At 41.7% G+C, this 27,990-nt stretch overlaps 1 protein-coding gene across 1 annotated transcript; it reads left to right on the top strand.

Annotated features, from left to right (window-relative positions):
* The first annotated feature begins 112 nt into the window (after positions 1–112).
* LOC132885215 (ruvB-like 1) lies at positions 113–27,990 on the top strand. The gene is made up of 11 exons (XM_060919629.1): positions 113–337; positions 3,902–3,988; positions 4,127–4,259; positions 12,255–12,406; positions 12,500–12,589; positions 18,641–18,790; positions 20,782–20,845; positions 20,958–21,156; positions 21,257–21,359; positions 21,432–21,523; positions 22,260–27,990. The coding sequence occupies exons 1-11, from the start codon at positions 197–199 to the stop codon at positions 22,417–22,419; spliced, it is 1,371 nt and encodes a 456-aa protein (XP_060775612.1). The 5' UTR covers positions 113–196; the 3' UTR covers positions 22,420–27,990.

The raw sequence follows: 27,990 nt of genomic DNA, 5'->3' as shown, positions 1-27,990 counted from the left end.
CGAGGCAAAGCCGTACCGATCCGATGTGCGTGGTAATATGGCGGCCAGATGGCGTCACTCTGACTGGCCAATGAGCTCTCCAGATATATTTTACGTAGAGCTCAGTGGAGCGTCTTCGTGTTTGCAGTCGCGCTGATTTCAACAACGAGAGCAGGTTTTCTCGCTTCCGTGAAGCTTTCGGATTGCAGGTAAAGCCATGAAGATCGAGGAGGTGAAAAGCACAACGAAGACCCAGCGCATTGCGTCTCACAGCCATGTGAAAGGTCTCGGGTTAGACGACGCCGGCTTTGCCAAACAGACTGCGTCCGGCCTTGTGGGCCAGGAGAGCGCCAGAGAGGTAGCGAGCTTTACTAACCAGCTCCTGTTAGCTGACGCTGCTCAGCCAGTCTGATGGAAGGATGGATCAACTGAAAACATACACAAGAAACACTTTATGGCAGTTATTTCAGTTTCCTTACAAAGTGCACTACCGTTCAAAAGTTTGGGGTCACCCAGACAATTTTGTGTTTTCCATGAAAAGTCACACTTTTATTTACCACCGTAAGTTGTAAAATGAATAGAAAATATAGTCGAGACATTTTTCTGGCCATTTTGAGCATTTAATCGACCCCACAAATGTGATGCTCCAGAAACTCAATCTGCTCAAAGGAAGGTCAGTTTTATAGCTTCTCTAAAGAGCTCAACTGTTTTCAGCTGTGCTAACATGATTGTACAAGGGTTTTCTAATCATCCATTAGCCGTCTGAGGCAATGAGCAAACACATTGTACCATTAGAACACTGGAGTGAGAGTTGCTGGAAATGGGCCTCTATACACCTATGGAGATATTGCACCAAAAACCAGACATTTGCAGCTAGAATAGTCATTTACCACATTAGCAATGTATAGAGTGGATTTCTGATTAGTTTAAAGCGATCTTCATTGAAAAGAACAGTGCTTTTCTTTCAAAAATAAGGACATTTCAAAGTGACCCCAAACTTTTGAACGGTAGTGTATTTAATTTTGTCTTAATGTTTTTCTTCTTTATGTTGATGGTTTAACAAGCTGGACACGTTAAACAGGCAGGAGAGAAGAAACAGCCAGATCTGTCTTTTATTTGACACATTTTCATGTTTCCTCTCGGACACCTGATGCTGCTCTCGACGGGTTAATGAGGAGCTGAATGTTTTAATTTTAGAGCATGAAGAATCAAACTGCATTGTACTGTGATATGAAACACAGACGAATGCACTAATGAAATGGCCCATGGTCTCTACTTTTGAGGTATTGTGTCTTGCAAAAGTATTCATCCCCCTTGGTGTTTTGTCGCATGAATGGATTTTTGGAGGGTGAGCACCATTTGATTTACACAACATGCCTACCACTATTGTGACGCAAACAATAATTAAGACAAAAAAAAAGAAAGAAATCTAGAGTGTACATAAGTATTCACCCTCTTTCGTATCTCATCTCATTATCGCTAGCCGCTTTATCCTGTTCTACAGGGTCGCAGGCAAGCTGGAGCCTATCCCAGCTGACTACGGGCGAAAGGCGGGGTACACCCTGGACAAGTCGCCAGGTCATCACAGGGCTGACACATAGACACAGACAACCATTCACACTCATATTCACACCTACGGTCAATTTAGAGTCACCAGTTAACCTAACCTGCATGTCTTTGGACTGTGGGGGAAACCGGAGCACCCGGAGGAAACCCACGCGGACACGAGGAGAACATGCAAACTCCGCACAGAAAGGCCCTCGCCAGCCACGGGGCTCGAACCCAGAACCTTCTTTCTGTGAGGCGACAGCGCTAACCACTACACCACTGTGCCGCCCTTTCATATGAAACCCCTAAATAAGAGCCGGTTCAACCAATTCACTTCATAAGTCACGTAATTTAGTTGATTATGATCCACCTGTGTGCAATCAAAATGTCACATGATCTGTCATATGATGTCTGTATAAATCAACCTGTTCTGGACGGACCCTGACTCTGCAACACTACTAAGCAAGCAACATGAAAACCAAGGAGCTTCCAAACAGGTCAGAGACAAAGAAGTAGTATAGATTAGGGTTGGGTTATAAAACATATCCCAAACTTTGAATATCCCAGGCAGTGCCATTAAATCCATTATAGCAAAATGGAAAGAATATGGCACCACTACAAACCTGACAAGAGAAGGCCTCCCACCAAAACTCACAGACCGGGCAAGGAGGGTGTTAATCAGAGATGCAACAAAGACACCAAAGAGGACACTGAAGGAGCTGCAAAGATCCACAGCGGAGATGGGAGTATCTGTCCATAGGACCATTTTAAGCTGTACGCTCCACAGAGTGGGGCTTTATTGAAGAGTGGCCAGAAAAGTCATTGCTTAAGAAAACACATTTGGAGTTTACCTAACAGCATGTGTCAGACTCCCCAAACACATGGAAGAAGATTCTTTGGTCAAATGAGACTAAAATTGATCTTTTTGGCTATCATGGGAAATGCCATGTGTGGTACAAACCCAACATCTGAGAACATTCTTACAGTGAAGCATGGTGGTGGCAGCATCATGCTGTGGGGATGTTTTTCATTTGCAGGGACAGGAAAACTGGTCAGGACTGAAGGAAAGATAAATGGCACTAAATACAGGGCACTTCTGGAGGAAAACCTGTTTGAGTTGGCCAGAGGTTTGAGACTGGGATGAAGGTTCATGTTCTAGCAGGACAGTGACCATAAACATACTGCTAAAGCTACACTGGAGTGGTTTAAAAGGAAACATTTAAATGTCTTGCAGGGTTTTTTCTAGAAAAATTTAGTATGAGGGCGCTCACCATGGCGAGGAAGCGAAGCGGGGGGGGGAGATGGTGCCGGTTGTCGTCCCCCCCGCCGTGCAAAGCCTTTGAAAAATGCTCCAATGGGACATTCTGAGGCTATCTGAGAGGGAAATTGTAACAAGTTGTCTGTCAACATTGAAAAAGAAAGAAGTAATCTTCTTCTGCCCCGGACAGTCTTTGGCTTTCTTCCGCTTCGTGCCGCGGGATGACATCTTTAAATGCCCAAGTGTCAACAAAAACAACTCGCGAACTACTTCTGTCAAAAGCTCCCGCGCCGGTGGGTGAAAGGTCATTCAGTCTCGAGAAATCTCGCTCTACAAGTCAGCTGACCTTGTATGTAACCCATGTCAAATCTCGTGAGAGCAGCCGCGACAACTAAACAACATGGCGCCTCAGTCTGGAAAACGCCAATTCAGATTGTTTTTGCACCGTCTGGCGGTGTATCTACTATGATTGGAATATTTTTGGAGCAATTATAGCGTATTTGATGATCAGACACATTGTCACGTGGTGTTGCTGGGATGTTTTCATGGAGTCGGTAAGGGGGCACACGCTGAGAGTAAGAGGGCGCAGCGCCCCTGTTCCCCCGTTTAGACGAAAGCCTGTCTTGGAATGGCCTAATCAAAGCCCAGACCTCAATCCAGTTGAGAATCTGTGGCATAACTTGAAAATTGCTGTACACCAACACAACCCATCTAACTTGAAGGAGCTGGAGCAGTTTTACCTTGAGGAATGGGCAAAAATCCCAGTGGCTAGATGTGCTAAGGTAATGGAGACATACCCCAAGAGACTTGCAGCTGTAATTGCAGCAAAAGGTGGCTCTACAAAGTATTGCCTTTGGGGGGGGTGAATACCTGTGCACACTTAAGATTTCTGTTTTTCATCTTATTGTTTGTGTCACAATAAAACAATTTTCACCTTTAAAGTGGTAGGCATGTTGTGTAAATCAAATGGTGTGAACCCCCAAAAAATCCATTTTAATTCCAGCTTGTAATGCGACAAAATAGGACAAACATGAAGGAGGATGAATACTTTTGTGAGACAGTTACTGTGTACAAGCAAACTTTCTCTCTAATAACTGGTGCGAAATGTTCTTTCAGGCCTGTGGCATCATTGTAGAGCTGATTCGCTCGAAAAAGATGGCTGGCCGAGCTGTCTTACTGGCAGGCCCACCTGGAACTGGAAAGGTATTCCTTCCTCTTCTCCTACTTTACATGATGTGTTACACTGAAATCGTTTCAGATCCAAAGCAGTAGAATGTTTTTTGAGGCATTATGATGGTGTAGAAGGTGTGTGTGTGTTAAACAACTATTTGTGCCAAACAGACTGCTTTAGCATTGGCCATGGCACAGGAGCTGGGAAATAAGGTGCCGTTCTGTCCCATGGTGGGCAGCGAAGTGTATTCATCAGAGATCAAGAAGACAGAGGTGCTGATGGAGAACTTCAGAAGAGCAATTGGTGAGTTTATAGATACCAATATGAATAAAAGTGGGGGGTTCACTGTAGATAATCCTACACACTTTTTCTGCTTCTGAGCTAGAACGACTGATAGTAACAGTTAACAGAGACAGGATTGACATCCAGGGCTCAACATTAATGCTAGTCTGACTGTCCGGGACAACCAAATGTTCGGTCCAGACAAATCTGCATCTGCCTGTCCAATGGGACAAGTTGAATTATTCCCAACTCTTCCAGAAGTTCCAGGAGTCTCTCGCATAGTGGCTCCCTGACACCCCAGTGGTTGCGTTAGACTTTTTCATTGTCCGTCATTTTGATGGACAGGGTCGTAAAAATTCCGTCATTGTCCGTTATTATCTGTCATTTTATTTTAACTTTTAAATGACAATGCATATAGGCTATAAATGCTATATATTTAATAACTTGTGTTTTCATGGATTCATTTTCATTTAAAAATTAATTCACAGAACAAGCTTGTATTATTTAATCATTTATTTATGTATTTATGATGCAAAAAGATGAACAGAGATTCTGACGTTCGGTCACTTGTGAACCCATTTTCCCTCCGCTAAAAACATTGCGGTTGTTGTGCCTTAACGGGCATATGAACAATGTTATTTTACAACATAGCAAGACAATTGCAGTTAAAATATGAACAGTCCACTACAACGATTTAAGTGACAATCTAATTTGGCCTGTCTGCGTGAGCTCAAACCTTCCTTCTGGCTCGCATGGATTTAAATTGGAAGCTCACTTGTGCATAATCAAAGTCGTCAATGGAGACTGCTGCCGAGGCAATTGTCATTAAATTTTGCGTCTTTGCCTCGGACAGACGACTTCTTATTGACGTTTTAATTTTATTCTGAAGGCTGAACCCGCGCTCTGCTGCGACACTGGAGGCTGGAATAACCAGCGCCACTTCAGCCAAAGTTCTGAAGTCGGGAAACATTTCTCCCAGGGAAGTGATCAGAAGCCGGCAAGAGCCTCTGAAAGTTGGATTTCCTGACCCTGCTAGTACTTTCTTCATAGGGAGGAAATCCTGCAGCATGCGGTCTTTCTGCACCAGTGGTGCAGCTGCACCCCGCGGTGACCCGTAGTGTCATCTGTCAAAATCACGCACGGCCTTCAGATTCTTCCGTAGGCTACTTAAATTGGTCATTGGGGGTCGGCTCGGCGGAGCCTGGAACCTGACACGGAAGGTCTTAAATAAAACGAAGTTATGTTTAAATGTTAGTTTATCTACCCGTGCTCTCATTAAAATGATAGTTTAGCAGATATTCGAGCAGTGATGTTCCTAAGCTTGCTGGGGAAGAATACAAATCGACATTTGTTTCATTTTAAAAACAAGAAAACAAGTAGCCTAAATGAGCGCTATTGCATTAAGACGTACAGGCAGGGAAACGACACAAACAACCCAATGCATCTCTTCTTTTAATAGCAAAAATGACGTGTCTTCTGCAGAGAAGGGAAACATTAATACATCTCACTGTGCTAGTGGTTAGAAAAGTCAGAGCGCGGTCAGGAGCGCGATGGGGGGGAACAGCCTTGCGCAGTGGCTACAATGTATACATGAGTAGCCTATGCACTGAACATCAAGACTGCCGCAACGTCGGCTCAGATTGAAAGTGACGGCAGTGAACTGCCGTCACTTTCAATCTGAGCCGACGTTGCGGCAGTCTTGATGTTCAGTAGATAATAACAATAATAAAACATAATGAAACACAATTGAAATGATTGGCAAGTTGTGCAATCAAGTTGTGGCAAGTTGTGGCAGAGTTTTCTTACATACAGTATACATATATGTATACTGTATGTAAGAAAACTCTGCCACAACTTGCCAATCATTTCAATTGTGTTTCATTATGTTTTATTATTGTTATTATTAGACTATTATTGTTATTGGTAATGGTAACGGTAAACATCCGTCAAAATGACCGACGGCCTTCAGATTTTTCCGTCATAGCTAAAAAAAAATCTGTCAATGACGGACAATTGTCGGTTAACGCGACCTATGTGACACCCCGCTACAATATCCTGGAATCTAGAGCGAGCAAGTGTGGGAGAGAGAGAGAAAATATCTTGATTGCTCTGTCTTGCTAAGTAGGCCAATCAGTTTTCTGTGTGGGTGGGCTTTACGTCTTCTCTCCCGGACTGAGAGTCCATCAGTTCAGTGTATCCAGGAGCGTCATGGCAGAGCGCAACAAAAGGCAAAAGTACAAAACCCACACCAAAAACCCATGAAAGTGTACCCTTGCCTAATAGGGGTAAAAATAATGAGGGTGTTGTGCGCTGTGCAGTTTGCAGCAGTGATTTTAGCATTGCCTGTGGCGGGTTAAACAATTGTAAAAGACATGTTGAGGGGAGTTTAACAGGTGTTTTGTTCATGTGCATATTATTTATACTCACTGGTTCACTGCTAAGGCTACATGTTAAGGCCAAACTCCTTGAAGATTTGCTGAAAATTGCAATAGAATACTTAAAAAATGAGTTAAATCATAGTAATAAGCAGTTTCCATAAACAGAATAAGCAGTCTACATATTTTACTGTGACATTTTCTACACATAGGCTAATCTAATTTGGTTTACAGACTAGAGAAAATTACTCAAAGTATTACATATAACCGCCCCAGGCAATATAGTAATGATACCTTATGCTTTTATATCTTTTAGGAACACATTTTTTAGGGATTTGTTAAAATTCACCATTTTTATAGTAATTTATTCAAGAATTATATCAGTAAAGTTCCAACAAAACTAGTTCAATCCCCTCAGTGAGTGGGCCATGTTATTGTTTACGAAATTCCGGGGAAGCAGAGTACAGCAGGTGCATGTGTAAAAATAACCACATCTTAATATCTAATTATACATTATTAGACGTTGAATTCACCAAAATTGGAGAAACGGCAATCAACTCAATAAAATAAATATCTGTGGTGAATCTTCATTTCATTTGGACATTCATTGTATTTTTCTTTTGTCTGGTACACCTTTAACCATCACAAAGTCATAAAATATTTTGCAGGAATTTTACGACAGTGCCGAACTCACTCACGGTTTGTTTTCATTCATAACGTGATTCTGTCACCCTTATCATGTCCGATTTGTTTTCTTTCGGTTTCATTTCTTTAAATTAATTAGTACTTCAGGTTTTACTGGATTAATCAAGATTTAACTTTATTTCCTCCAGAAGCTTTGAATTTGAGTCTAACTCTTAAAATTGCACATCAGGTAATATCAGGCTTCTAATGACACGTATACCATAATGGGGCTTTGGATTAGGGTTCGACCGATAATCGGCCTGGCCGATATATCGGGCTGATATTCTGCATTTTTAGGGTTATCGGTATCGGCCATGATTTCCACCGATATGCCGATAACATGCCTTTTTGCAGCCATTTCGTTCCTAACGCGACTGTCACTGCACGTCCTTTCCTGCACTCGCCTCTCTGAGTTCAAGAACATGGTCCCGCCCACCACAACATCTGATTTGTTTGGCACAAGAGATATAGCCAATCAACACACGTAGCTAAACGCTGTGAACTGTTTCAAGGCGGCCGTACGGGCACTCGGGCAGAAGCGGCACAAGGGATACAGCCAATCAACACGCGTAGCTAAACGCTGTGAACTGTTTCAAGGTGGCCGTATGGGCACTCGGGCAGAAGCAGATCCCACTTCAAGGTAAGGACACGCTGCTTTTGCCGCAATAAGTCACAAACACACAAGTTGCAAAAGCACAACATCCTTATATGTTTACATTCTTCATCTACTACTCGTTAAAATTGTCCATTTGCATCTGTGTAGCCAGGCAAACTTAGCTTATGGAAGGAAGCACTTGAATTAGCCTACAACCAACTAGTCTCGCTGAAACTACATGTAATGCTTCCTTCACTACAATATAATCCTCCTAAATTGGGAATATTAGGCTTGGGCATTAAAAGCATTAGAATGTAGATGGTTACTTGTTAAGTTGTTGCATAATAGGGAGTGATAGCCTACTTTGTTTGATTTTACTTTTTAAAAAATGCTGCAGGCAGCTCCCTGCACTTGATTTGTTTATTTAAAAACTACTTGAAGTTGGTAAGTCTTACTTAGTTCTTAGTGTAAAAGAATCCAGAGTGTATTTTCATTTATTTTCCACTGAAAATGGTGAGCTGTAATATAGTAGGGAGTGATTTATTTTTTTATTGGTGAATATTTATTTTATTATTTTATTTCTCATTTTATTCTAACTAATGTTTGACTTTATTGTACAAATGCTGCTGGCATCTCCCTGCACAAAATTTCATGTTCAATTTTACAATTAAACATACAGTGGTGCTTGAAAGTTTGTGAACCCTTTAGAATTTTCTTTATTTCTGCATAAATATGACCTAAAACATCATCAGATTTTCACACAAGTCCTAAAAGTAGATAAAGAGAACCCAGTTAAATGAGACAAAAATATTGTGCTTGGTCATTTATTTATTGAGGAAAATGGTCCAATATTACATATCTGTGAGTGGCAAAAGTATGTGAACCTCTAGGATTAGCAGTTCATTTGAAGGTGAAATTAGAGTCAGGTGTTTTCAATCAATGGGATGACAATCAGATGTGAGTGGGCACCCGGTTTTATTTAAAGAACAGGGATCTATCAAAGTCTGATCTTCACAACGCATGTTTGTGGAAGTGTATCATGGCACGAACAGAGGAGATTTCTGAAGACCTCAGAAAAAGTGTTGCTGATGCTCATCAGGCTGGAAAAGGTTACAAAACCATCTCTAAAGAGTTTGGACTCCACCAATCCACAGTCAGACAGATTGTGTACAAATGAAGGAAATTCAAGACCATTGTTACCCTCCCCAGGAGTGGTCGACCAACAAGAATCACTCCAAGAGCAAGGTGTGTAATAGTCAGCGAGGTCACAAAGGACTCCAGGGTAACTTCTAAGCAACTGAAGGCCTCTCTCACATTGGCTAATGTTAATGTTCATAAGTCCACCATCAGGAGATCACTGAACAACAATGGTGTGCATAGCAGGGTTGCAAGAAGAAAGCCACTGCTCTCCATAAAGAACATTGCTGCTCGTCTGCAGTTTGCTAAAGATCACGTGGACAAGCCAGAAGGCTATTTGAAAAATGTTTTGTGGACAGATGAAACCAAAATAGAACTTTTTGGTTTAAATGAGAAGCGTTATGTTTGGAGAAAGGAAAACACTGCATTCCAACATAAGAACCTTATCCCATCTGTGAAACCTGGTGGTGGTAGTATCATGGTTTGGGCCTGTTTTGCTGCATCTGGGCCAGGACGGCTTGCCATCATTGATGGAACAATGAATTCTGAATTATACCAGCGAATTCTAAAGGAAAATGTCAGGACATCTGTCCCTGATCTGAATCTCAAGAGAAGGTGGGTCATGCAGCAAGACAACGACCCTAAGCACACAAGTCGTTCTACCAAAGAATGGTTAAAGAAGAATAAAGTTAATGTTTTGGAATGGCCAAGTCAAAGTCCTGAACTTAATCCAATTGAAATGTTGTGGAAGGACCTAAAGCAAGCAGTTCGTGTGAGGAAACCCACCAACATCCCAGAGTTGAAGCTGTTCTGTACAGAGGAATGGGCTAAAATTCCTCCAAGCTGGTGTGCAGGACTGATCAACAGTTACCGGAAACATTTAGTTGCAGTTATTGCTGCACAAGGGGGTCACACCAGACACTGAAAGCAAAGGTTCACATACTTTTGCCACTCACAGATATGTAATATTGGATCATTTTCCTCAACAAATAAATGACCAAGTATAATATATTTGTCTCATTTGTTTTACTGGGTTCTCTTTATCTACTTTTAGGACTTGTGTGAAAATCTGATGATGTTTTAGGTCATATTTATGCAGAAATATAGAAAATTCTAAAGGGTTCACAAACTTTCAAGCACCACTGTACATTTCATGGATATGAAGGTCTGTGTCAGTGTGTGCTATGTTTAATTTCATGTGAATTATAATGTTTACATTTATCGGTTGCACATATCGGTTATCGGCATCCCAATTCTATAATAATCGGTATCGGTCCTGAAAAAAACATATCGGTCGATCCCTAGAGCACACACTCAGTGTCATCATTTTTTTCAAAATATGCACAATAACAATGTCAGTAAGTGTAGTATAAAGTCAGGAAGTGTAACATGGACATACAAGTGAAAAAACACTAAACAATCTATCAGACACCCAGGTGCAGATAATAGAAGTGTTAATCAGCGACCTTTTGTAATGTGTACACAGATTTTTAACATATATGCTATACATACTAGTGTTTCAAATGACAACCAGTGAATTGCTATGACGTCGGCATCAAACTGTTGAGACCTCAGGTTTGAGACGATAATCTTGATGGGCTAAAGCCCACCATTTAAACGAACTGATGCAAATTGTAGCAGACAGAATTTCAATCAAATTAGGACACCTCATAGTCAAAAAAATAATTCTTTGGATAGTTTTTGTTCGTTGTTAAAGTTTGAGTTTTATTGCAAAATTTATAAATCATTAAAGCATAATGATTATCATAACTGTTCTTGCTTTTTTGTAAACTTTGTTCATAACTTTTGCTGAACTAGTAAATACATAGCAATAAAAAGGTTATGGCCAAGACAAGTGAAAAATCTTGCTGCTTGTCCGACTGGACAAGTGAATTTAAAAAGTTAATGTCAAGCCCTAATGTCTGTGTAAAAGGGACAACCGTTGTTGCAGAACAGGGGTGTGATGTTTGCCCAGAAATTTTCTGCCTCATCACTTTTGACTTCTCTTCACTTTCTCCTCCAACATATTTCTGATCTCACAGCAATTTTGCTTGTGTTTTGAAGAGTGGTGTGAGTACTGGTGAAGTGCAAGGCGAACAAAAGGACCTCAGCACTCAATTCACCCACCATTATCGTTTAGAAAGCAACACCAGTATGCTCGGGCTATTCAGATTTCCAATGAGTAACATGTTGAGACGTGTGTAGTCATTTTATATCTTTTCATGCTAGTGGAAACCAAAAGAATAATCCTGTCAAAAGAGCACCTCTAGACACTGACACTGTTTTGCCACACGTCATGCCTCTGGTTGCGGAACGCCAACGTGCTGTGTAAAAATACACACGGGTGTGGATTTATGTCGACTTAATTTGGTTCAGTGTAAATGTTTTTGACTTCTCATCTCATTATCTCTAGCCGCTTTATCCTGTTCTACAGGGTCGCAGGCAAGCTGGAGCCTATCCCAGCTGACTACGGGCGAAAGGCAGGGTACACCCTGGACAAGTCGCCAGGTCATCACAGGGCTGACACATAGACACGGACAACCATTCACACTCACACCTACGGTCAATTTAGAGTCACCAGTTAACCTAACCTGCATGTCTTTGGACTGTGGGGGAAACCGGAGCACCCGGAGGAAACCCATGCGGACACGGGGAGAACATGCAAACTCCACACAGAAAGGCCCTCGCCGGCCCTGGGGCTCGAACCCGGACCTTCTTGCTGTGAGGCGACAGCGCTAACCACTACACCACCGTGCCGCCGTTTTTGACTTCTTTAATTTATAATTTATTTTTCAGACTCTAGGAGATTCCACCCAATCCTAAATTCTGCGGTTGCAAAGTCTCTTTGACTTTTTCTTCAAAACTGAAACTCTAATTCAGTAATATTTGTAAAAAACATTATTTTTTTTTTCCCACACCCCAAAATTTTTTCTCATCCATGTAAATCTGAAAGTACAATAATGTTTTCTCTTTTTAAAGCATAACATAACTCTTACTTTGAAACCCAAATGTAGGTATAAAAAGGCAAAAAGTAAAATGTGCTCTTTTGACATGATTGATCTTTTGGTTTCCACTAGCATGAACAGATATAAAATCACTACACACATCTTGTTATTGCCTTTAATAACTTTGACTTCAGAGGGGTAACTTTTAATAGTAGCATAACGTATTTCCACCTGTTTCTTTATACCAGTTAAAGAATGAGTTTTATGTTGATGTATGTAGGATTGCGGATTAAGGAGACAAAGGAAGTGTATGAAGGTGAAGTGACAGAGCTGACCCCATGTGAGACGGAGAATCCAATGGGTGGTTATGGCAAAACCATCAGTCACGTCATCATTGGATTAAAGACAGCAAAAGGCACCAAACAGCTGAAGGTATGTGTGTATAAATCAGTGATCCTGTGGGAATGGCAGTTAATGATATGACATGCCATGTTTTGATATCCGTTCCTTTTGTGTGTGATGCAGCTCGATCCCAGTATCTACGAGAGCCTGCAGAAGGAGAGAGTGGAGGTTGGTGATGTCATCTACATTGAAGCTAACAGTGGAGCAGTAAAGGTAAGGACAACACACAACCTGTTGCTGTCTCTGCTGAACACTCGCTGGTTAAGGGTGTTGAGGTAATTTGTAGGCAGTGCAGGTCTATTGGACACCGAGCAAAAGAGTCGTTTAAACCTCATACTGCTGACATGCACATTAGCAGACGTGGCACAAACCCACAGGTTTCCAGTGCATCCTTATACATACCTGCCAACCTGTACGCATCTTGCGTAGCCACTACGAATTTTTACCTCATTGTACGACTGTACGTTTTCACATTAAAAAATACGCATATCGTCCGAACTCGCATTTCAGTACGCATATCGTCCGAACTCGCATTTCAGTACGCATATCGTCCGAACTCGCATTTCAGTACGCATATCGTCCGAACTCGCATTTCAGTACGCATATCGTCCGAGCTCGCATTTCAGTACGCATATCGTCCGAGCTCGCATTTCAGTACGCATATCGTCCGAGCTCGCATTTCAGTACGCATATCGTCCGAGCTCGCATTTCAGTACGCATATCGTCCGAGCTCGCATTTCAGTACGCATATCGTCCGAGCTCGCATTTCAGTACGCATATCGTCCGAGCTCGCATTTCAGTACGCATATCGTCCGAGCTCGCATTTCAGTACGCATATCGTCCGAGCTCGCATTTCAGTACGCATATCGTCCGAGCTCGCATTTCAGTACGCATATCGTCCGAGCTCGCATTTCAGTACGCATATCGTCCGAGCTCGCATTTCAGTACGCATATCGTCCGAGCTCGCATTTCAGTACGCATATCGTCCGAGCTCGCATTTCAGTACGCATATCGTCCGAGCTCGCATTTCAGTACGCATATCGTCCGAACTCGCATTTCAGTACCCATATCGTCCGAACTCGCATTTCAGTCAAGTTCTCGCTGAAGTTGATACTGCTGATCTGTGAGAAAACTCAAAGCCAGAATGGAACGCTTTGCCCAATCCCCCCGCCCCTCTTCCAGAGCGTGTGGCTCTGCCCTCTTCACCCCCTCCCCTTCCTTCTTCGCGTCTCTGACTTGAGTGCAGCGGTGCAGCCAGGTGGCTAGAGCGAGTCAGGGATTGAAACGTCGGTTAGAGAAGAGAGATTTCATCAATGATGGTCAACAATCCATTCTGCAAAGATCACTGGAAAGGTAAAATAAAAACATTAGGTCAGCCCAATAAACCGACATTGTTAACCCCTCGTGAACGTTATACTCGTTCACCAACTCAATATGCTGCAATACTTCAGGCTTTCCCACATGCATGTTTCAGACAAAAACTGAACATATGGAGCTCATGGATTAAAGTTTTCCGTCGCTACGACGGATTTCCGTCAACTGGGAGCGCTAAAGGTCAATAATGAGAGTGATGCAGATCCGAGGGAAAAAAGGGGGGGGGGGGGGGGTAGGCCCATAGGTCTGACACCGATGTGATTTAGAACTTCACCAAGCTGCTGTGATTGCCTGTTGTTGAACCCTTTCTTGTGCTATGTTTGAGTATATGTAAAGGAATAAGTTGTTGCGCTAGACAGGCATAAACAAATAAAATAAATAAATACAGCCTCCGCTACTGTCTAGTCCCGGGGAGGCTCGGCGTAGGCCACTGATGAAACTATTTGGCTGTCCTACTACTAGGCAACTAGGTTACTTGTCTACTACTAATAGTAGTAGTAATAATGATATTTGCCTATTGAAAGGTGATCAGGTGAAAAGTTGAAGCCGCAGCAAGACCTTTGCTATTAAGCCTTTTGTAGGCTTCGGCAGACAACGTCCTGGAAAGGCTGTGTTTTTCTTTGGTTTGATTAGCCTACGATTTAATCTTTAAACATTATGGTTTCAGCAGTTCGCTTAAACATTGGAGGCTGCAGAGTCGGGCTGCAAGATTTCCCGACACTTGTTTAAGATGCCAAACTTCATAGTAAGGAGAAAATAATTCCACAGTATTTAGTGCCTCGTCAGTCTCAAAAATTAATAGTGAAGGACCAAGGCGAATTAAGTCCCCAAAAAACATCTCGTAGGCCTATATTTTACATTTTCAAAAAAGTCCGGAATTGGAAGTCAGTCAGTGGAGTGTAATGAAGTGTCTCATTCACTAAGCACAAAAGGTCGGAAAACAGTGCAGAAAACAGCTATTGCTTAAATAGGCTACTAATGGTTTACATTAGTAATTTAATGTATGTAACAAATAAATTCATTGATTAAATAGATAAAGAAGCGAATAATCCGAAGCTCAAAATTCAGGAAAGTGGCTCCGGTGTCGCAAGTGCACAAGAACAGTTATTTGAAAGTTAACCTGATGAATTTGCGCGTGCGATTTCATGAAGAACCGGGACAATTGGCATTTGGTGAAAGATTCACACCTCTGACTCTTTATATTCGCGCGCGCCCTCTCGCCCACTGTTGCTTCGTTTTCCCGATTTACACGCGTGTCTGAAGATGGAGTTTTCAGAAATCTCCACTCTGCCCAGAGTTTGTGAAAGTAGCTGTTTTCAGTGACTGAAACCTCCGTATAGGTGTGAATGAGAGGTGCAACCGAATAAATAAATATGCGTCTTTTTTTATCCGGCTACATGTAGGCTATCACTGCGCAAAGCCTCTAATGTTGAAATAGTAATATTTGTTAAAATAATAGTAGGCTAATTTCCACATTAATCGGTAAAATGGCACAAGGGATGTGATGGGGGGGATGGCCGTTTTATAAGGGGAATGATTTGAGATTTTTATTTCAGAAGGGGGATGCCTCCCCCCACATCCCCCCTCAACTCGAGTACTGCGTATAAGGCCACATGACACAGGCCCTTCGATTTCCATAGAGCGCGTCAAATTACTTTCGGTTTTGCCAGCATGGACGTGCTTCTTTTAAATGAAAGCACAGATGTGTCAGACATCGACAAAACGGTAAAGAATAAGTGGAGATGGGCTTGGCGAAATGAAATGGGCAATAATGGCAAGCCATTTAGTCCATGGTGCAAAAAGATGAAAATGGCAGGTGTGTGCTTTTGTGTAGTTTGCCATAAAAAAAGTCTATGGAAGCAATGGCAAAAAACTAGATGCCTTTGGCTTCACTGCGAAGAAGCAGAAAAAGTGAACTTTCACTTTACTTTTCTTGCAAGTTCTTTCTGTTCCACTCTTTTGAAAGCATGGTTCAAGTTCGACTGCACTTGCACTTTTCTCTTAACCACTGTTGTGCATTACTAAAGTATTGTTGAAATAAATTTGCACTTTGTGCTGAAAACTTGATGTTTCATCATTTATAGCCAGTAATGACAATGGTAAAGTCTTGCCTTAGCTTTAGTCATTGTTAAAATTATGTAAATGTACTATAAGTAGGGGCCGAGGGGATAATGGACAACATGGCGTTTAAAATTTGACGCATCGCTGATGTGGTAGGGGCCAACGACATGGAGCTTTTTTTTTCAGTCAGATGATTTTTTTTTTTTTTGCTTTAATCCATGGGAGCCCGAACCGAGCGCCAAACGTGTTCGGAAACCGCAAAGATTTCTGGAAAGCTATCGGGAGAGGTGGCCTTGTCTCACACGGTCGCAGTTACCCAGCCACGCATTCTGCACGGTGTGCAAGATTGATATAGACATCAGTCACTAAGGAGCAACAGGTATGCTAACACCGTCCCACACACGCCCGTTAAAGTACTGCAATAAGTTTTAGCTAACTGGAAGGCAGTGCGTAACACTTTTACCGTTATGCACGGCCTTCCTATATTTGTAACAGAAACGGTTGTGTTTCACGTGTACTCGAGCTTCCTAGCCGTTATTTTGTGCATTTACAACACCAACAGTACAGGCTAGTTCTTCATTTAACTTCGAAGCCGTCACTCGAGGTTGCATATTCGATGCGGTAACCAATGAAACCTGATTACAATTTCTCTCGCGCTCTCATTGAATCACTATGATAAGTACCACTTTATTGATGTGCTCAACAAAACGTAGCATGTTGTATATCTTAAAGGCAGTCGGTAACTTCTGTCAGTGGTAGCCTAGAATGTTTGCAGATGATGTGAAGTCGAAAATTGGTCATCCCTCTTATGAAAAAACCTGCGTGGTACTGCAGTATCAAATGATTTTTTCTACAGTATTACTGCAGTAAATGCAATATTTCGAATGCAAATGCAATAGTTTGCACATGAAAAAGGCATACTACAAAATACTGCAGTGTACTGTATAATAGAGCTGTGGTCAAAAAATCGATCCACGATTCGATATCGATTCACGCGAAAAAAACACGATATCGATCCAACAACATGTGAATCGATTTCTTCCAGGTGCCTATAACACTATTTTCTCGAACGCGCAAGGGACTATTTTCTCCAACGCGCAAGGAGCACTATAAAAGCGGGTGCCGGTAAAATGAAACTTATAAAGAAAACAAGAAGATGGACGAAGCTGCCCGGTTAAAAACACCGCCGGGGATGAAGTCGGATGTGTGGAAACACTTCGGCTTCAAACGGTATGAGGACAGAGACGAACTGGACAAAACGAATGCAGTTTGCAAGTTGTGCCAAATAGAAGTAAAATATCTGGGCAATACCACCAATCTAAAGAAACCATTTATCCAGGCACCACCCCGAGACAGCTAGTGCTAAACCTGACGCGAAGCAGGCGGCACTTGAAAATGCATTTGGTGTGAAATTTCCCCCACAGTCTAAGCGTGCTATGAGCCTTACAGAGGGAGTCGGGATCTTTATTTGTAAAGATCTCCGCCCCTACAGCGTAGTCGAAAATGCTGGGTTTAGGCTACTAGTAAAGAGGTTAGAGCCACGCTACGTCTTGCCCAGCCGAAAACATCTAAGCGAGACAGTAATTTCTTGACTGATGAGCTATTTTTTTTTTTGTGTGTTCAGAAACCCAGACCTGGGTATGTTATTTAACTAGAAGAGGGCCACCAAATGTCATAGTTTGTTACACTCTGAGACTTATCAGTCAAACATAATTTCTTGACTGATGAGCTATTTTTTTTGTGGTCAGAAACCCAGACCTGGGTATGTTATTTAACTAAAAGAGGGCCACCAAATGTCATAATTTTGATTTAGACTTCAAATAAAACCTGGATATGTTTCATTCCAAAATAAATAAGCTTTCTTTCAAACTTGAACTCTTGTCTCTCTGTGTGTCCCTCTTACACATACACAGATACAAGCACAAACAGACATGGAGCTGTTTGTCAATAGGGTCAGTTTTTATTTAAAAGTTTTAAAGTGACAATACAGCAATATGTACATGAATCGATATCGAATCGTGGATCGAATCGGATCGTGACCTAATGAATCGAAATCGAATCGATCCAGGAAATCCGGATCGATTCCCAGCCCTACTGTATAATGCAATATTTTTACTGTATAATGCAATATACTTCTAACATGTTAAAAAATGCAAAAGTCTAAACCTATTGCATGGGAAATTTGTGCATACCATGTTTTGTGTTGAAAGTGCCTTTTTTACATACTGTATTAATTTAATGTGTTATTTATTTTGAAAGAGTGGCTCTGGTTTAATTTCATTTCATTTGCACATGTATTTAATGTTTGTTGTGCTTTTCAAAACGGAACGAAGTTCCCAAGAGCCGTCAATAAGTTTCCCAAAGTCTATCAATAGGAATGTTTTACAAAACTGGACTATGTTCCCAAGGTCAATCAATAAAACTGGATTGAAAGTGTTTTTGGTCTGCTGGTTGTGGTCTGTGGGGGCGCATGCGCGCCGGGCTGGGGTGAGGTTGACGCGAGGGGAGGGGGAGGGTACTCATGAAATTGTAAAATTGTACTCGTAAAATTTTTTCAAGGTTGGCAGGTATGCTTATACACTTCAGCACTGCTGAGTTTCTAATGATTCCTTTTTAAAATGCCTGAGAACTTTGCAAAGAAGTTCTTGAAGCAAAATGAGCACAGGGCACATGCTTGTTTATATACGCATGTACTCGCTGGATTACTGAGTGTTTCACCATTTCCCCAACTGCTCTTTGAACATGCATACTGTCCGTATGGTCCTCACGGCATGTTTGGAGCTGTTCTTGGTCATTCTGTAATTGCTCTGTGCTGTGATTGGTCTGCAGAGACAAGGGCGCTGTGACACCTTTGCAACAGAGTTTGACTTGGAGGCTGAAGAATACGTTCCATTGCCCAAAGGAGATGTACACAAGAAGAAAGAGATTATACAAGATGTTACGCTACATGACCTGGATGTAGCTAATGCGCGCCCTCAGGTACACACACGAGTATAAATGTGGTAAATGATTTTTATTTTTCTATATAAATAATGAGGCATTATTAATAACAAATTATAATGAATTTCTTAAACTTGAGCACAGTGGGTACTGTATTTTCAGTATTTTTTACACTGCTTTGGTGTGTACTAATTTTTTTACTAGTGCCTATTTTATTTCATGTTAGTCATGTTTATAATGGTGTCTTGATAATAATGGTAAGTGAAGGGAGAGATACGAGACCAGTTTTGAATATTTTTACCAATTAAAGGCCTTAGCAATTAAAGTTTGAAATTTAAGTTTATGCAGAATTAGATGTTTGGGTACGGAAGCTGAGAGAGGCCCTTCATATAGTCCTTTTTTTTAATTCACCTTGTTATCCCGAGATAACGACATAATTAATTCAGGATCTCGAGAAAACAACACAACTAATTCGAGATCTCGAGAAAACAAAACCGTTATTTCGAGATCTCGAGAAAACAAAACAATTATTTCATGATCTCGAGTAAACAGCTGAGAAATGGTTCATTCAGGTGCACCAAGAGACTTGTGATATGCTGACTTTGAGGCTATTTCTCATTCTGTGTAGATGCAACTTTGGTCATTAGAATGTCTGGAATAATCGATCACCTAATAAGGCAATATTTTGATCAGGGGTTGACACAGGGAGAGATTGCATTAAGTCTTTTAATAAGGGATAATTTCAAAATTAGTCCGCGGCACCTCCACAGAAGACTGGCCCGGCTTCATCTCTACCGACGGAGATACAGTTGTTTTGTTTTCTCGAGATCACGGAATAATTGTTTTGTTTTCTCGAGATCTCGAAATAACGGTTTTGTTTTCTTGAGATCTCGAATTAGTTGTGTTGTTTTCTCGAGATCCTGAATTAATTATGTTGTTATCTCGAAATAACGGTTTTGTTTTCTCGAGATCTCGAATTAGTTGTGGTGTTTTCTCGAGATCCTGAATTAATTATGTCGTTATCTCGAAATAACGGTTTTGTTTTCTCGAGATCTCGAATTAGTTGTGGTGTTTTCTCGAGATCCTGAATTAATTATGTCGTTATCTCGAAATAACGGTTTTGTTTTCTCGAGATCTCGAATTAGTTGTGGTGTTTTCTCGAGATCCTGAATTAATTATGTCGTTATCTCAGGATAACAAGGTGAATAAAAAAAGATTATATGAAGGGCCTCTCGCGGCTTCTGTATTTGGGAATGATGGGTTGGGTTTTTTGTTTGGGTATTTTTTGGGGGGGACGCTCCCCCAACAACCCCAGATTACTATACTAGCATTAGATGCCTACTTTTGAGTTAACTAACTTGGGTTTTTTGCTGAGAGTAAAGGTTTATATTTAAATTAGGTAATTTATTCAAAGACATTCATATATTCTGGAAGGTAGCTAATATACACTTACCGGCCACTTTAATAGGAACTTGTTCTTGATTCTGAGATTCCTGTTCTTGGCTGGCAGGACTGGAACCCAGTGTGGTCTTCTGCTGTTTCATGCCGAGATGCTTTTCTGCTCACCACGGTTGTAAAGTGTTATGAGTTGCTTTATCCTTCCTGGCAGCTTGAACCAATCTGGCCATTTTCCTTTGACCTCTCTCATCAAAAAGACGTTTCCACCCACAGAACTGTCACTCATTCGGTGTTTTATTGTTTTTCACACCATTCTGCGTAAACTGTAGGTGTGTGTGTGAAAACCCCAGGAGATCAGCAGTTTCTGAAATACTCAAACCAGTCCATCTGGCACCAACACCCATACCACAGTGAAAGTCATAGACATCGCAATTTTTCCCATTCTGATGTTTGAAGTGAACATTTACTGAAGCTCTTGATTTGAATCTGCATAATTTTCTGCATTGTGCTGCTGTCGAGGGATTCACTGATTAGAGATCCGCATCAAACAGCAGGTGGATGGGTGTTCCTAATAAAGTGGTTAGTGTGTGTATATAATGCATCGTGTCAAACATTCTGACTCTGTGCTTTAGGGAGGTCAGGACATTCTTTCTATGATGGGTCAGCTGATGAAACCCAGGAAGACTGAGATCACCGGTAAGATGCATGTATACATGCGTCATTTTGATTTCAGATGCATACCAATATCCAAGTTTGAGTTGCTTTCATATTTGAACACGTGGATGCTAATGTGGTGTGTACTTTATAGATAAGCTGCGAGGAGAAATCAACAAAGTGGTGAACAGGTACATAGATCAAGGTGTGGCAGAACTCGTGCCTGGTGTTCTGTTCATCGATGAGGTTCACATACTGGATATTGAGTGTTTCACTTACCTGCACCGAGCTCTGGAGAGCTCCATCTCCCCAATCGTAGTGTTCGCATCCAACCGAGGAAACTGTCTCATCAGGTAGGACTCCTTTCACTTAAGTATTTTAAAGGCACTTACTAACAGGCAGCCCTTTTTTGATTGTAAAATGTGTTTTTTTGTTTTTTTCCTTTCTTTTTAGAGGGACAGAGGACATTAACTCTCCTCATGGAATACCTCTTGATCTGCTGGATCGAATTATGATAATCAGAACAATGCTGTATACTCCTCAAGAAATGAAACAGGTGTGTGTGAAAAACAGACGAGAACAAAAATATCACTGTGCTTTTGCTAACTTCAGTCTATTTGTAATGTAGATTATTAAGATTCGAGCTCAGACAGAAGGCATAAACATCAGCGAGGAGGCTTTAACTCACCTGGGAGAGATCGGCACTAAGACCACTCTCAGGTAACATTTGCAGTATAAATTAGTACATTGTACATAAGAAAAAAAAACACTTTTGAAGCAATGTTAATGTCTGTATTAACTGTATTAGCCAGTTGTTGACTGATCATTAGTTATGGGAAACTGGTATACTCATTAACAGGATTTCTCTTAGAATTTTGTACGTTTGGGTTATCATCCATATTGGAACAGCATATACTAAGGTTTTATATCATTTTACTCAGGGCGGCACGGTGGTGTAGTGGTTAGCGCTGTCACCTCACAGCAAGAAGGTCCGGGTTCGAGCCCCGTGGCCGGCGAGGGCCTTTCTGTGCGGAGTTTGCATGTTCTCCCCGTGTCCGCGTGGGTTTCCTCTGGGTGCTCCGGTTTCCCCCACAGTCCAAAGACATGCAGGTTAGGTTAACTGGTGACTCTAAATTGAGCGTAGGTGTGAATGTGAGTGTGAATGGTTGTCTGTGTCTATGTGTCAGCCCTGTGATGACCTGGCGACTTGTCCAGGGTGTACCCCGCCTTTCGCCCGTAGTCAGCTGGGATAGGCTCCAGCTTGCCTGCGACCCTGTAGAACAGGATAAAGCGGCTAGAGATAATGAGATGAGATGAGATCATTTACTCACACCTTTGTCATGCAACACTCGCACCCCTACCCCCTACTTTAATAGGTTCTATAATGGGTTTTATGTCTTCAACATGCAAAACAGTTTAATGTACTTAAAGCAATGAATTATTTGTCTATGTGCAGGTATGCTGTGCAGCTCTTAACACCTGCCAGTCTGCTGGCACGAGTTCAGGGGAAAGAAGTTGTAGAAAGAGAACAAGTGGAAGAAATTAATGAGCTCTTCTATGATGCCAAGTCTTCAGCAAAGATCCTTCAGGATCAGCACACCAAGTTCATGAAGTAAAACTTTCTCCCTCAGCAGTCACTTGTCTTCTGTTTCACTGGTCCCACAGTTTAGGTCTGTATTTCCCACAGCCAGAGATGCATTGCAGTACTCACAGAAGACAGCAACTGATATCAGATATTATTGCTTGATCTGAGATTATTATTGCTTGGTCGTACTTGGATTGCACTCACTCGCTCTCTATCCAAGTGATCAGGCTGAATTAAAATCCTTGAAACAAAATTTTTCAGTGTGTTTCCAACGTTATGGCAACAGTTTGAGGAAGAGCGATATATGGGTGTAATATTAAGGTGTCCCCATACTTTTGGCTATATAGTGTGTGTGTATAATATATATAGTTTCCCATTTTTAAGGTCCCAAAAGTAATTGGACAAACTATTATACGATGTGTGATTAGAAAGTTCCAGGACTGTTCCTGTTGTGAAACAACAGAGCAGCAAGGTCATGCACATGTTGATGTTCATACTGCGGGGTCGACGATGGTCATGACTTCAATTTGGTGGGTGGTGGCTGTGGGTCTGGAGGTGACTGATGAGGTCAGTCTGGGCTTTGAAGGTATGCCCACACGTTGGGCGTGCATGGGTAGGTGCTGCAGTGGGGGTGGAGATAGTTTGAGCCTTCCGTGCAGTTCGTTTCTTCTGGGCCTCGGTGACATGTTTTGTGGGAGCATAAATGCTAATCAACTTTGCGTTCTTCTTGCCTCTAAGTGGGAGCTGAAGTGTCATCAGGTGACCTTTGATGACCTCTGGGAGTTTAAGTTTCTGGGCCTTTACAGCAAATCCAACGCCTGCCTCTCGCCATTCAGTGCTGCTATGACCACTCCAGAAGAAGTTATAACCACCACCATGTTCCATGAGCTGGCACTTGTCTGCTAGATGTGTTTCACTGAGGGCAGCTATGTCCACGTTGTAGCAAGCTAGTTCCCTGGTGACTAGTGCAGTTACTCTCGACACTGATCAGTCGATAAGTGGAGGTTGATTCATCCAGTTCATTTCTGTCTGTCTCTCTGGCCTCAGCTTTGCTGTCCTCTTTTCCAGGCATGTCTGATTGAAGAAGGCAGTTTATCTGCAGGTCTAGTTGGATGTCCACTGGAGTTTCTGTCTTGATGAATGTGTTGTATTCAGTTAACTTGAACCTGTTCAGCTGAAGAATCAGAAATCTGGGCAGAGAGTGGAGTGTCCACGTGGAAGTGGCAGATTCTCCTCCACACACTTGCTCTCCAACACTGTCGGGCTTGTAACCAAGTTGTTGAAGTACTGGTCCAGCCAGGGACATGGAGATGTGATTAAACACTTCCAGTTTGTTGTTCTGCTGGAATCCACAGCTGGAGCATGTTATGATGTTCCTCATCTTGAATTTGAAATTGGACCAGACTGGGCATCGAAAATCCACATCCTCTTGCCAACACAACAGTTGTACATATTCCTCCATTTGGGTCAGACAGTGGCAGAGAAATTCATGGGCATCATTCTGATTGTTGATGGTGAATTCTAGGTTGATGTTTTCAGCTGATTCAATCAGGTTCAAAAGAAGAGTCTCCTTGGTGAGGTCTTGAAATTCAGAGCCCTTTCTCAACCGTGACAACTCCTCCACAAAACATCTGAGGAATGTGCCCTCTGGATTCGGGACAGACTTTTCTAGCAGGTTGGAGAGCTCTGCACAGAAAGTCTCAGCTGTGAACAAGCTCTGCAGACTTGCGTTAACATAGCAGTTGTTTCCAAAATTAGTCAGCCCGCCAGGGAACAGTTCCATGTCTGTGATGGAGGCCGGAGTCAGAGTCGTGCTGTCTCTGTTTTCCTCAGGCATCATATTCTAGAAACTGAAAACATATGCATCCTTCACACGTTTTCCATCTTCCAAGTTGAACAACTTCAGTTTCCTGCAAAGTGCTGACCTTTTGCTCTCCTGGTTGTATGGGGTCAATTCCTTCCTTTCCTCCTCTTCTATTCTCATCAAGGTGGTCTCCACTAATATTTATCCTCACAAGGACCTCTGTGATTTCAGTCCCTTTTGTCTGTGGGAGTTTTGAGGCTAGATTCACACCGACCTGCATTCTTTCTACCTTTTTCATCTTAAGCCAATTCAAGGTCATCGGCTTCATTTCTGCAGTTGGTATGGCCAAACAAAGAAGTATTTTCTCCCTTTCCTGCTGCTTTCTGAAAGTTTCACAAGTACTGAAGAAACACCTTTTTCTTCCAGCAATAGAACGGGAGGAGAGACATTTTTGAAACTTCACTGAATTGGTTCACAGTAAAAGATGATTTAGTTGTAATTAATAAATAATGTCTCTTGGCTCATGTCTGTTTTCACTGAACCGAGGTAAAGATTCATGCATATGTAACAGGAGCCAGCAGTAACACTAGTCAGCGTGCTGCATGACATTGTACTATCAACATCAGGACCTGTGTTCCACACTTTTTTATGACTGTGCGCATGTACACAGTTGTGATTTGTGCAATGCACAAGCATTTGCGATTGGCAGTAGAGATAATTGAAATGTTTTAACAAACCTATGGCAATGAAGAACTTAAACAGGGGAAGAATGTCACTGGAGGATAATGCTCTGCCCTTCTTTGTGCACGGATGCCACTTGAAGCACCTTGCCTTGCTCATTGCCATAGTCTTGGTGAAGCATTTCCAGGGTCTATATGTATTCTCCAAATTTCTGATATAGAATTTTGTTTGCTCTTTGGTCCATAGTGAAATCGCAAATGTGCATATGCACATTGTCAAAAAAAGTGTATAATACAGGTCACGTGGCATAATGACTTGCAAGAGTTACTGCTCACTCTTGCTGCACATACATGACCTTGCAACAGGAACAGTCCCAGGACTTTTTGATCACACCTCAACTTCATTCATTAATTTTCTATACCACTTATCCAGTGAGGGTTGCGGGTAAGCTGGAGCCAATCATAGCTGACCTTGGGCGAGAGGCGGGATACATCCTGGATAGGACACCAATCTATTGTGGGGCTAACACAGAGAGACAGTCAGCCATTCACACTCACACCTATGGGCAATTTTAGAGTAGGCAGTTGATTTAATTTTGATGTCTTTGGACTGTGGGAGGAAACCGGAGCACCCGGAGAAAACCTATGCAGGCACGAGTTGATTATACAAATTCCACACAGAAAGGACTCTGTTAACTGCCAGGTTTGAACCCAGAACCTGCTTGCTATGAGGTGACTGAGCTAACCACTGCACCACCATGCCACCCTAATCATAAATTAAACTTTTAATACTTGGTAGCAAATCCATTGTAGTCAGACAGTCTGAAAACTGGAACCCATAGACATTACCAGATGCTGTTTTTCTTCCCTGGTGATATTCTGTCAGCCTGATACAGAAACTGAAGAGAGCTGCAGTATATTCTTGGGGTGTTTTGCCTTCAACAAGTGAACTGCAGCTCAGTTGGATTCAGATCAGATGATTTAGTTGGCCGTTGCAGAACATTTTTCCATTTTTTTTTTTGCTTTTAAAAAAGTCTTGGATTACTTTCGAAGTATACCTCGTCACTGACCGTCTGCACCGTAAAGTGCCATCCAACTTTTTTTAACCATTTGCTTGAATCTGAGCCAATAATCTAGCCCTCTAAACTTCAGAATTCATCCTGCAGCTTTTGTCAGCAGTCACATCATTAATAAATACAAAGCAACCAGTTTTATTAGCAGCTGTACCTGCTCGTGGCATAAGATGAGGTGATGTGCGTTGGATCATGAGTGGTTCCTTCCTTTCTCCATACTTTTCTCTTCCTGTCATTCTGGTTTAAATTGATCTCGGTGTCATCTGTCCATAAGATGTTTTAGAACTGTATGGGCTTTCGTAGATTTTTTTTTTTTTTTTTGGCCAAGTCTAACCTGTTTTTTCCTGTTTTTGAGATTTACTGATGGTTTACATTTTGTGGTAAACCCTCTGCATTTATTCTGGTGAAGTGTTCTCTTATTTGTTGACTTTGATACAGATATACTGACCTCCTGGATGGTGTTCTTGATCAGGCCAACTGTTGTGAAGGGGTTTGTCTTCACCAGGGAAATAATTCTTCTGTCATCAACAGTTGTTTTCTGTAGTATTTCAGGCCTGTTGGAGATGCTGAGCTCACCAGTGCATTCTATCTTTTGAAGAATGTACCAAATGGTTGATTTGGCCACCTAAAGTTTCTGATAGCTGATTTTTTTTTTTTTTTCTCAGCTTAATGATGACTTGCCTCACTGGCAGTGGTAACTCTTTGGACTTCATATTGGGAGATAACAGCCATAGACTCCCAATGCAAATACCACATTTCAAATCAACTCGAGACCTTTTAGTTTACTGGCAAGTGCAATAATGAGGGAATAATCCATGCCTGGCCATGGAGCAGCTGAGCAGACTCTCATCCTGCAAGAGAAGAGTCAAAATGTCCATTGTTGGGGGGCGTCGTGGCTCAGGTGGTTGAGGCGCCGTGCCGTGGATGCGGGCGGCCCGGGTTCGGTTCCGGCCCGAGGTCGTTTCCCGATCCCTTCCCGTCTCTCTCTCCCGCTCGTTTCCTGTCTCTGCACTGTCCTATCCAATGGAGGTGCAAAAAGCCCAAAAAAATATCTTTAAAAAAAAAAAAAAAAAAAAATGTCCATTGTTTTCAGGCAAATCCCTCTCCAAAACCAGACAGGTTCAATTCAAGAATTTTAGGTTCAAGAACTGTATGTAGGTAAGAGAGCATTATCAGATTATTGAGAAGGCAGCTCACTTCTTTCTCACACATAGGTGCACTTGTGATGGGTTTTTGAGGGAAGATATAATCTGATATGAAAGGGAGGCATCTGAGGCGATCAGCCTAATATATGAAGAATTGAATACTGCAGAGTTCTCTGTCAAGGTTTACAGTATCTGCTTGTCTTGTGTTTTGATTTTTTTGCTTGTGTATGTTTGTTTGATTTTAGTTTCTTTTGCATTCTGTTTTAGATCCTGTGTGTTACAATTTAAAATAAAATGGAGAATAGAAATTGAGCATAAATAATTCACTCAACTGTACCTTCTCATACACAGTCTGTAGTGTGCGTTTTGTTTAGATTGACAATTTGTCACTTGTTCTCAGTCAGATGCTGAATTACACAACCAAGTTAATGGAACAATCTATGGATCAGTTTGCCAATTTCAGATGTCTCTGTAGGGATCAATGAGTATTGCTAAATGACGACGGAAGATTGTTCTCATTGTGTTTTTTTTTTTTTTGTGTGTGTGTGTGTTACGTTTCCATTCCCTTTACTCAGTGTTTTGCAGAAAGTTTTTTGTAAGTTTATTAAAAAAATAAAAATACAAGTTTAGACCTTTTACTCAATGCTTTGTTAAAGCTCCCTAGCACCAATTACAGCCTTAAGTCTTCTTGGCTATGATGCTACATGCTTTGCACACCAGGATTTGGGGCTCTTCTCCAGTTTCTTGATGCAAAACCTCAAACTCCTGTCAGGTTAGATGGACTCTACCTCCCTTTTCAGGTTTCCACAGAGCTGTTTAATCATGTTTTAGTTCAGGCTCAAGTTGTGACACTTTAAAGCCAAACAAAACCCAAAAAATAAACTCCTTTATATTGACATA

This window comes from Neoarius graeffei, chromosome 4, assembly GCF_027579695.1.
Source record: "Neoarius graeffei isolate fNeoGra1 chromosome 4, fNeoGra1.pri, whole genome shotgun sequence".
NCBI lineage: Eukaryota > Metazoa > Chordata > Actinopteri > Siluriformes > Ariidae > Neoarius > Neoarius graeffei.
This window is presented reverse-complemented; position numbering and strand designations above follow the sequence as displayed.